General features: G+C 36.6%; 3 protein-coding genes across 4 annotated transcripts; 1 reads left to right on the top strand and 2 right to left on the bottom strand.

Annotated features, from left to right (window-relative positions):
* Positions 1–4,652: 4,652 nt before the first annotated feature.
* LOC121998740 (monothiol glutaredoxin-S4, mitochondrial-like) lies at positions 4,653–7,865 on the top strand. Its single transcript, XM_042553780.1, has 7 exons — positions 4,653–4,807; positions 5,439–5,554; positions 6,365–6,541; positions 6,640–6,739; positions 6,843–6,909; positions 7,328–7,406; positions 7,488–7,865. The coding sequence occupies exons 2-7, from the start codon at positions 5,492–5,494 to the stop codon at positions 7,548–7,550; spliced, it is 549 nt and encodes a 182-aa protein (XP_042409714.1). The 5' UTR covers positions 4,653–4,807; positions 5,439–5,491; the 3' UTR covers positions 7,551–7,865.
* Positions 7,866–8,253: 388 nt separating this feature from the next.
* Positions 8,254–9,223, bottom strand: LOC121998741. Of its 2 annotated transcripts, none has more exons than XR_006116561.1 (2): positions 8,660–9,223; positions 8,254–8,464 (listed from the first exon to the last, which is right to left on the bottom strand). XR_006116561.1 is itself a non-coding variant. In XM_042553781.1 (2 exons), exon 1 carries the CDS (start codon positions 9,210–9,212, stop codon positions 8,742–8,744), a length of 471 nt encoding a protein of 156 aa, XP_042409715.1. In that variant the 5' UTR covers positions 9,213–9,223; the 3' UTR covers positions 8,254–8,464; positions 8,727–8,741. The 2 variants fall into 2 exon arrangements, 1 of the variants encoding a protein (XP_042409715.1); XM_042553781.1 differs by having other exon boundaries at positions 8,727–9,223.
* Positions 9,224–9,951: 728 nt separating this feature from the next.
* On the bottom strand, positions 9,952–10,830 carry LOC121998738 (ethylene-responsive transcription factor ERF109-like). Its single transcript, XM_042553778.1, has one exon. It carries the CDS (start codon positions 10,783–10,785, stop codon positions 10,204–10,206), a length of 582 nt encoding a protein of 193 aa, XP_042409712.1. The 5' UTR covers positions 10,786–10,830; the 3' UTR covers positions 9,952–10,203.
* Between the last annotated feature and the right edge of the window lie 759 nt (positions 10,831–11,589).

Below are 11,589 nucleotides of genomic sequence, written 5' to 3'. Positions count from 1 at the left end.
TGACATCAGTGCTAGCAGCGGCGACTCGCGAGAAGAAGTGGGCAGATGTGGGAGAAGGGAGAAGGGAGAGGGGAGAAGGGAGAGGGTTACCTGTGCCGCAGCCGATCGGGAAGGAATCAGCCGCCGCAAGAGTTGCAGTGAAGGGATGAGTGAAGGGGCAGATGGGTGGGAGGAGATTTAGGGCAGTTTTTGGGACGAATCTAGGAATTCGTCCCCAAATCTGGGACGAATTCCAGATTTCGTCCCAAAATATAAATTTTTTTTTAAAAAAATAGAAAAATGATTCGGAGACATTAAATATGGACTTAGAGATGTCGTATTTTCGTGAAACAAGTTTCTATGGGTTTCTAATTTTCTTGTGATCTTAAAAATATTTTATTTTTTTATTTTAATATAATATAATGACTTTGGTGATTTTTTACCTTGGATTAGGTCATATTCGAGTTAAAAAAATCACCACACTCAAAATATAAAGTTAAAATTCAGGATTAGGATATTCATATGATCGGTACAAAATTAGGAACCCATAGAAACTTGTTTCATGGAATTCCAAGATCGTTAGGTCCATATTTAGGCCTTCCGAATGATTTTTCTTTTAATTTTTATTTTTCTTAAATTTGGGACGAATCCTGGATTCGTCCCTAAATCTGGGATGAATCTAGAAATTCATCCCAAAATCTGGGACGAATCCAGAATTTGTCCCAAAATTTGGGGCGAATCCAGGATTCGTCCCAAAATTTGGGGCGAATCCAGGATTCGTCCCAAAATTTGGGGCGAATCCAGGATTCGTCCCAAATTTAAGAAAAATAAAAATTAAAAGAAACATCATTCGGAAGACCTAAATATGGACCTAACGATCTCGGAATTTTATGAAACAAGTTTCTTTGGGTTCCTAATTTTCTCATGATCTTAAAAATATCTTCATCCATAATTTTAACATATTGTATTGAGTGCGGTGAATTTTTTATTATGAATTAGGTCATATTCATGTTAAAAAATCACCACACTTAATTAATTAGGTTAAAATTCAGATTTAGGATATTTTTAAGATAATGAGAAAATTAGAAATCCATAGAAACTTGTTTCATGAAATTCTGAAATCGTTAGGTCCATATTTAGGCCTTCTGAATGATTTTTCTTTTAATTTTTCTTTTTCTTAAATTTGGGACGAATCCTGGATTCGTCCCAAATTTAAGAAAAATAAAAATTAAAAGAAAAATCATTTGGAATGCCTAAATATGGACCTAACGATCTCGGAATTTCATGAAACAAGTTTCTTCGGGTTCCTAATTTTCTCATGATCTTAAAAATATCGTCATCTATAATTTTAATCTCATATATTTAGCGTGGTAATTTTTTAACCCGAATTTGACCTATTTCAGGTAAAAATCACACGAAACTCAATATATTATTTTAAAATTAAGGATGAGGATATATTTATGATTAAGGGAAAATTAGAAACTTATAGACTCTTATTTCATGAAATTCTGAAATCTGTAGATCAATATTTTAAGTTTTAAACACATATTCAAACATGCGTTAAACGCTAACATATTATATTAATACTAAACTATCTATGTTTCACTAACTATGGACCTAACGATCTTGGAATTTTATGAAATAAGGTTCTTTGGGTTCCTAATTTTCTCATGATCTTAAAAATATCTTCATCCATAATTTTAACATATTGTATTGAGTGCGGTGAATTTTTTATTACGAATTAGGTCATATTCATGTTAAAAAATCACCACACTTAATTTATTAGGTTAAAATTTAGATTTAGGATATTTTTATGATTATGAGAAAATTATGAATCCATAGAAACTTGTTTCATGAAATTCCGAGATCGTTAGGTCCATATTTAGGCCCTCCGAATGATTTTTCTTTTAATTTTTATTTTTCTTAAATTTGGGACGAATCCTGGATTCATTCCAAAATCTGGGACGAATTTTTTAACATATTATTAAGCGCAGTTAATTTTTTATTACGATTTATGTTAAATACGTTTTAAAAAATCACCACACTAAATATATGAGGTTAAAATTATGAATGAAGATATTTTTAAGATCTTGAGAAAATTAGAAACCCAGAAAAACTTATTTCATAAAATTCTGAGATCGTTAAGTACATATTTAGGTCTTCCGAATGATTTTCCTTTTATTTTTTATTTTTTTAATACTAAACTGTCTATGTTTCACTAAATATGGACCTAACGATCTCAGAATTTCATGAAACAAGTTTCTTCGGGTTCCTAATTTTCTCATGATCTTAAAAATATCGTCATCCATAATTTTAATCTCATATATTTAGCGTGGTGATTTTTTAACCCGAATTTGACCTATTTCAGGTAAAAATCACACGAAACTCAATATATTTTTTTAAAATTAAGGATGAGGATATATTTATGATTAAGGGAAAATTAGAAACTTATAGACTTTTGTTTCATGAAATTATGACATCTGTGGATCAATATTTTAAGTTTTAAACACATATTCAAACATGCGTTAAACGCTAACATACTTAATTAATACTAAACTATCTATGTTTCACTAAATATAGAGCTAACGATCTCGGAATTTTATGAAACAAGTTTTTTTGGGTTCCTAATTTTCTCATGATTTTAAAAATATCTTCATCCATAATTTTAACATATTGTATTGAGTGCGGTTTATTTTTAATTACGAATTAGGTCATATTCATGTTAAAAAAATCACCACACTTAATTTATTAGGTTAAAATTCAGATTTAGGATATTTTTATGATCATGAGAAAATTAGGAATCCATAGAAACTTGTTTCATGAAAATCCGAGATCGTTAGGTCCATATTTAGGCTTTCCGAATGATTTTTCTTTTAATTTTTATTTTTCTTAAATTTGGGACGAATCCTGGATTCGTCCCAAAATCTGGGGCGAATCCAGAAATTCGTCCCAAACTTAAGAAAAATAAAAATTAAAAGAAAAATCATTCGGAAGGCCTAAATATGGACCTAACGATCTCGGAATTTCATGAAATAAGTTTCTATGGATTCCTAATTTTCTCATGATCATAAAAAAATATCTTCATCCATAATTTTAACATATTGTATTGAGTGCGGTGAATTTTTTATTACGAATTAGGTTATATTTATGTTAAAAAATCACCACACTTAATTTATTAGGTTAAAATTCAGATTTAAGATATTTTTATGATCATGAGAAAATTAGGAATCCATAGAAACTTGTTTCATGAAATTCCGATATCGTTAGGTCCATATTTAGGTCTTCCGAATGATTTTTCTTTTAATTTTTATTTTTCTTAAATTTGGGACGAATCCTGGATTCGTCCCTAAATCTGGGACGTATCCAGAAATTCATTCCAAAATCTGGGACGAATCCAGAAATTCGTCCAAAATTTTGGGATGAATCCAGGATTCGCCCCAAATTTAAGAAAAATAAAAATTAAAAGAAAAATCATTCGGAAGGCCTAAATATGAACCTAACGATCTCGGAATTTTATGAAACAAGTTTATTTAAATTCCTAATTTTCTCATGATCTTAAAAATATCTTCATCCATAATTTTAACATATTGTTTTTAGTGCGGTGAATTTTTAATTATGAATTAGGTCATATTCATGTTAAAAAATCACCACACTTAATTAATTAGGTTAAAATTCTGATTTAGGATATTTTTATGATCAAGAGAAAATTAGGAATCCATAGAAACTTGTTTCATGAAATTCTGAGATCGTTAGGTCCATATTTAGGCCTTCCGAATGATTTTTCTTTTAATTTTTATTTTTCTTAAATTTGGGACGAATCCTGGATTCGTCCCAAATTTAAGAAAAATAAAAATTAAAAGAAAAATCATTCGGAAGGCCTAAATATGGACCTAACGATCTCGGAATTTCATGAAACAAGTTTCTTCGGGTTCCTAATTTTCTCATCATCTTAAAAATATCTTCATCCGTAATTTTAACATATTATTAAGCGCAGTTAATTTTTTATTACGATTTATGTTAAATTCGTTTTAAAAAATCACCACACTAAATATATGAGGTTAAAATTATGAATGAAGATATTTTTAAGATCTTGAGAAAATTAGAAACCAGAAAAACTTATTTCATAAAATTTTGAGATCGTTAAGTACATATTTAGGTCTTCCGAATGATTTTCCTTTTATTTTTTATTTTTTTAATACTAAACTGTCTATGTTTCACTAAATATGGACCTAACGATCTCGGAATTTCATGAAACAAGTTTCTTCGGGTTCCTAATTTTCTCATGATCTTAAAAATATCGTCATCCATAATTTTAATCTCATATATTTAGCGTGGTGATTTTTTAACCCAATAAATATGCATATCAAACTAGGAATAAAAGATAAAAATACTTAGTTATTCATGATAAATCAAGATGAATTTTATTTAAATATAAATGATGATATAATTAGAATTAGAGCTTTTCATAATATCTAATAATAATAATAATAATAATAATTATTATTATTATATCTAGTAATTTTCATTCCATCCCGGGTTCTTCCGCGTCTCCCATCGTATCATATCAGGACGGATTTGATCCGTACTAATCCAAATCCGAACATGAAAAATTCTACAAATCCGAATCCGAAAAAATTATCAGAACCCGACCCGATTTTCCTCGCGGTCCCGAACCGTGGGTAAAATTGCCATACCAGTTCTGACACAACATCCGACGAGTCGCTTGGCAGTTCGCCTTCCGTCCTCAACGCCGCTTCGCCGCCCCCGCTTATCGTCGGCGACCGCAACGCTTTTCTGGCTCTGCGCGATTCAGGATCACCCACCGACGGTACGCTCTTTCCTATGCTGTCCGCCCCAATTAGCTTCCTCATTCCTTGTTACACGGGTTTTCCAACAGCGAGAAAAAAAAAACTAGGGCAAGGCAGTTGCTTGTTTTGCTCGGTCGGTTTTTGCCGACGGTTTCTAGATCTAGGTTTGTTCTGGCTTAGGAATGCCTGTATGTTTTATACGAACATGCATTCTCGATGATTTTGATTCTCAGATACAAGGTTAGGGTTTTGCCATGTTGTTTTCGTGTCTTCTATCTGAGCTTGCAACAAATTCATCGGTGGAGATTAAGATCATATTCATACAGATCCCTGAGTAACAACTAACATGGTCATTGCGTTGGACAATGCTCAGACGACAAAGGTTAATCAAAAGTGATAAGAAGTAACATACACCAATTCGAAAAGCACTTCTTTTGAATGTGAATTTCTTTCAATCAGAGAAGAAACCATTTACATGAGTTATAGAATTGCTTTATATTTCATCACACTTGAAGCCAATTGAAACCAATTATTACTAGAGGAAACTTAGATAAGAATTGAAAATAAATTGCTTAGGCAATTTCAGATTTTATCTGCCATATTAAATATTGAGTATCTTGTAATTGCTTTAGTTTGTTTGATATTTTGCAGCTCAAATTGTTCTTTGTCAAGTGGGATTGTGAGAGTCAATTTCATTCATACAAATGGCAAAGCTAATCTCAACCAAAATCCTGAGAGCCATGACAAGTTCCTTTGACAATGCAAAGGTAAGACTCAACTCAAAGCCTCTGCCCGGTTGGAAATGCACTCGATATGTTTAGTAACATGAATTAGAATAGTAATACAGCCAGAGTCAGAACAAATGGTCATGTTTTTTGTTCTTGGAAATGCAAACTTTGTTTTTCCACAAGTAGAATAAGCATCTGGTAACAACATTGCAACTTTATTTTTTATTCAAATGGAAGTTTTACTTTCCCCATTAGGCGCTAATTATTTATGAATATGTGACTGCAACATGTACTCGGCGAGGATAAGGGATTCTTCCATATATTCACTTAGTAACGTGGATTTACATACTCTTGAATCTTGATATTAGTAAATTATGATCATCCCTATTTAGCACTAAACTCATGGCAAGCTTCTATCTTCTGTTTCATCTTAAATAGCTCATGCAGGTCATAGGATGCCAGGATCATCATCTAAATCATTATAGGTTTTCATTAGGATCTAGAGTAAAATAATAGAATTTTGCAATTTAAATTCTACTTTTTATGTGGAATGGTGAATATCCCACAATGTTCTTAGTTTATCTTCTCATAATTGCTTGTTCATAGGGCTTAGCATTAACCATGTGGATGTATGACAATCAATGGATAAATGTCATTTCATTCTCGGTTTGTAAAGGATTGATTCCTTGTGCATATTTGTTTTTGGCTTTTTTAAATGTTAATCCAACAATTGATACTGACATAAATTCAAATTTACAGTTCACTTTGCAACTTCCTTTTAGTCTTATAATATTTTGAAGAGGATATCTGGATTCTGCTTATGTAGTTCTTTACTATTTTTATACACAGAGTGGATTTGGTCCATATTGTCTCCAATACATGACATACTCAACCAAACAAAATGGCGATTCTGATTTTTCCACCTCTACCACATACCCAACGAAGATAACAAGCGATGCAGATACACATGAAGACTTTCAGCCAACCAACAAAAGGACTGGCTCTTTGCTGGATATCGTGGAGAAGGTATTTATGAGGTTTTCTAGATACCTTTTTTTAGCAGACACTCAACACAGCACATGGATCGATTTTTTTTTGTAAAAGCCTTTTACAATTGTTTTCAGGATGTGAAAGAAAGTCCAGTGATGATATATATGAAGGGTCTGCCGGATGCACCTCGATGTGGATTCAGTGCATTGGCTGTGAAGGTCTTACAGCAATATGGTAGGCTACCTTGAACTCATTTGAATTCTAAATGAGAATTTGAGGTTTCTACTCATTTAACTTCGTAACTTTGCATCTTACGTCATTTAAATTGATGCTCCAGGTGTTCCTATTAAGGCTAGAGATATTTTGGGAGATCTTAAGCTCAAAGAAAGTGTGAAGACTTACACGTAAGTTCGCAACATTCTAACTTTAGTAGATCTTCCCATATGGATACTTATGTTGTGCATTTTATGCCCTTTATTATTTTGTCATTTAATGGTAATTTGTGCTCTATTTGCTGGAACAAAACAAAGAAGTTACCATTTATTCTGTCACTAGTATTGTTAGCAATGACTAGGTTATGTGAATCTTACAGAAGGTTTTAAATAATGCTGTAGCTCTCTAAAACATACACTTTTTCAAAGATATAACCTCTGTTCTTCATTCTTAACCAGAATTTCTAGTTTGAGAAGTCACTTAGGTCACCCTTAGATTTGTACTTTTCTGGATAAGTTCTTTATTGACAAAAAGTGAATTTGTTCTTGGTTCAATCTACTATCATATTTTTCTTTTCTTCTTCTTCTTCTTCTTCTTCTTCTTTTTCAGCAATTGGCCCACATTTCCTCAAGTGTTTATAAATGGAGAGTTCGTTGGAGGGTCAGACATCCTTCTTAATATGCATCAGGTGAATGGTTACGCACACTTCTAAACCTAAACTGTTTCTTCTTTCTCTTCTTTTGCTGAGTTACATGTTCATTATCCCCAGAAGGGCGAACTCAAAGATTTGCTGGTGGGCGTCAATCCAGACGGCAACCAAGGCAGGACCTGAGAATAAATAAACCAAGTGTTTCACAGTCGGAATTTTTCAAGTGTTTTGTAGCTGGCGGCGGATGAGATGATTCTTTTGTTATCGGCATTGAATCAGACCCCTGCTAAAAGCTCATTTGGCAACATAAAGAAGCTCAACATTCTACTCAGTAACTGTCTAGACTGTTCAATGATGTGGATTTGTAGTGCTTTATGTCTGGTAACATAAAATAAAATGAGAACACCTGAGAAGTCTTAAATATCTATTTCGTGTAATATTTTACTGTTTACAGGTTGAATATGCATTCTTAAATAATATAATCTCATGTATACACCATCGAACTTTTTGCAAAACTAAATTGAGTAATAGTTCTTCATGCCAATAGTTTACTTCCCACTCAAAACTTACACCATTCAGTTTCTGGTTTCTAAATGTATTTTAATCTTAAAACTCCTAATTTAATCATTCTCATTTGAAACGGAATCACAACTAAAATATGGGAAGTGCACAAAATGGTTCTCCATTCCAAATTACACTAGCTAGTCACTAAACTCTAATCAATTAAGAGAAACCAATCTATTTTCTTCCTTCTCCTAATTCACACAAATAAGGAAGAGAGTTAATTTCTCTTCTTCTTTTCTTATACTTCCCTCCCTTCCCCTCTATCTATCTCTTTTTGTCTTCCCTTTCATTTATTGTATGGGGAAGAAATGGATAAAGATCATTAAGGACAAGTTTGATAGTAATTAAGTGGTATTATCTCTTCAGATGTTATTTCAAACATTGAAAAATACAAATTGGAGTTTCAAGAAGAGGAAGAATCGCCCTCGGACTGGCAACTTGCATACGATGTTATTGCAATGGGTCATGTGGTAGCGAAGCTCCGCTCTGCTCCCGTGATTTACCTCCCTTCCCACCCCGAGTGAGGGTTATACCTTTTGCAGCAAAAGAAGGGGAAGACATCTATCAATTATCATACCGCAAACAATATCAGAGAGAAAAAGTCTAGAAATTGATGCAATCCTAATTCTCCAAAACTCTACTCTATAATTCTGATAGTGTCAAGGTTTAAAACAAGGTTACCATGTGCAGGAACTCATAATAAAAATCAAAACAAGATCCAATTTTACCATGTGAATTAGAGGAAATTGAATATTGATTGAACAATAGAAGCAACTGATCGAGAAAGGGCACTACTCTTCGATGCGGCGGCTACCGCCGCTGCTTCTGCTGCTGCGAGGAGGCGATGTCGAAGAGAGATCGGAGTTTAGCGAGGGCGGAGGTCTTGTCCGGAGGGCACTTGGACAGCGCAACGTGGAGAGACTGTATGGCGTCGTCGACCTTCCCAGCGGCAAGGGAGGCGCATGCGGCCTTGTACGCCTCGTCGGCGACCTGCCTGTCGTAGATCGGAGCCGCCTCGGCCGGACGATCCCGATCGGCCTCCCCCTCGGACGAGGAGGAGGAAACGGGGAGGCGGACGGCGGCGGATGTGGCGCGGGCGTACTCGAAGGCGGCGATGGCGGCGTCGATGTCCGCCATGAGGGATTCAGGGGACGAAGAAGGGAATCCCTTGATGCTATCGAAGACGCTCCACGCAATCGCACGTTCCTCCTCCCTCTCGTCGCCGTCGCCGCCGCCGAGGCCCGAGCTCATCGTTGTGGTAGGATTCGAGCAATTTGCCATCGGAGAAGACTCAAATTAGGTTTTCTTATTATTTTTCAAGGGAATTTAAAATACTTTTAGAATTTTAAAAAACTTTAAATAATTAATTAAAAATATTAAAAATGAGTGATTAAGGAATAAGGTAAACTTTAGGAGCACATATCCCTTGGACTGGTCCCAGGGATGTACCATTTGTATTTACGGTCAGATTATAGTCGTGATCCGGTCGTAAATTTTACGATTCTTTTTTGGATTCATCGTCCCCATCAAATTATAGTTTTTGTTCGGAGCGGACGGCCGCAGGCCGCTTGGAGATCTCCGGTGGTGAATAAGTGGCAAGGTTACTGGGCGCCGAGTGAGGGTGTCCTCCGATCGTCCGCTCCGAACAAAAATTATAATTTGGTGGGGACGATGAACCCAGGAAGGAATCACAACCATTTACGGCCTTATCGCGGCCACAATACGACCACAACTGGACCACAAAAAGTAGTTCAGGAGATCCAGCCTCAAACTTTAGGGATGACCATTTATGATTAGGGTCGGATTCAGAAACGCGGTGAGCCCGACCCGGTTCATACGTTTTTAAAAAATCTCAGTTAACCTCATTAACTATCTATGAGGTAATCGGTTAGGTCCCATGAAAATTTATCATCGGTCATCAGGGTAAATCGAGAAGTGCATACGACGATCAACCCAGAAGTCCAGCATCCTTTAGTTACGCCCTTTATTTGGAAGAAAAATTCTTACAAATATACCGTAATTCGAATCATAAATACCTGAATGACAATTTATATACCGTAACGACAACTTAATGACACTCGTCCTGGGGACAGGTTCATACGTTTCCAACACTCGCTCAAAACGAGTCAAAGGAAACATTTGGTATCATTTAAATTTAACACTAATTTTCAAAAAAACAAAAAAAAAAAAGAAAAAAAAAGGAAGATTTAGAGTGAATTCAATAAGAGAACTTAAATTAATCGTATAAATTAAATCAATTATCTATTCCTAATTAAAAAAATTGACAGATATCATCGTCTTCGTCGATCATGATCACGTCCCACGGCGGCTCCATTTGCAGATCGGCGAGCTCCGCCGCCAGCGGCGGCGGATTATTATTAATCGGCGCCGGCAGAGAGGCGGCGGATGAAGGCGGTGAAAAATTAAGCTTGGCGCGGGGGCCGCGGAACTCGAGGGCGGCGCGATCGTACGCGCGAGCAGCCTCCTCGGCGGTGTTGAAGGTGCCGAGCCACTTGCGCGCGGCCCGCCGTGGGTCGCGGATCTCCGCCGCCCACTTGCCCCACGGCCGCTGCCGCACGCCGCGGTACTTGCTCTTCCTCTGTCTTCCACTAATTTTCGGGGCCTTCGCCGGCCCTCCGCTGCTTCTAGCTGTGGTGGTGGTCGTCGTCGTCGTCATGCCGTCGAAGAACTCGCAGCCGAGGCAGCCGTCGATGCGGCAGAGGCGGCAGGGGAGGGCGAGGAAGATCAGGTCGGAGGGGGAGGCGGAAGTGCCGGAGAGGACGTGGACGAGGGCGGAGACGATGATGGAGGTCTCTTGCTCCGGCGAGAAGCGGGAGGAGGACGGCGGTGGCATGGCCGGCGCAGGGCGGTTTTGGAATGGGAGCGGGAAGTGAAAGTAGCAGAGATTATAAAGTGGCGGCGAGGGAGAGGGTTGACTCACGCGGACAGGAATGAAATTCCAGAACTACATCTGTCCGCCAACTGGATAAAGTAGCAGTAGACCACACGTGGATAATTAGAAGGTTAAGAAAAATCAAAAATAAATAATAAATACTAAAATAAATAATTTCTCCACGAGTAAAACTGGAAAACTAGAAAACTACAACCGAATATTTCCAGTTAATATTCTAGAGGATTCTTTCATTCAGATTTGACGTCACAGACCAACTTCTCAGTGTGCGCGGATTTTCCTCGGCGAAGAAGGTCAAAATACTTCTAGAAGCAGTAGCAATAAATGGGCCTGCGGATGTCTCGGCCCAGTCGGCAACATTGGGTCGAGATAGTCTTGTTATTGGGCCTGTAGTTTTCTGGCCCAATAGAAATACAAAAAAAATTATTGCAGCAGCAGTGGATGGAAGGAGGAAAGTATGAAGTAAACTCCCAATTGCTTTGCGAATCATTACATCATATAGAGTAAGATTATTGTAGACTACTGCATTATTGATGTGAGCAGAAATAGGAAGTTATATGGAACTAATACTGCAATCTCCAATCTAGGAAGGTTGATCAGACACTTGACACGAGAAGAAAAGTTCAAATGGATTAAAAAATTGATCGGATATTTGGTGAAGAAGTCTCAGTAGGTCAAGGTTGACCGGATGCTAAGCATGAAGAAGTCTCAACAAATCACGGTTGACCGGATGTTGAGTTTGGGAAC

Source organism: Zingiber officinale, chromosome 6A (assembly GCF_018446385.1).
Source record: "Zingiber officinale cultivar Zhangliang chromosome 6A, Zo_v1.1, whole genome shotgun sequence".
NCBI lineage: Eukaryota > Viridiplantae > Streptophyta > Magnoliopsida > Zingiberales > Zingiberaceae > Zingiber > Zingiber officinale.
The sequence above is the reverse complement of the archived record's forward strand: the minus strand, read 5'-3'. Positions and strand labels throughout refer to the sequence as shown.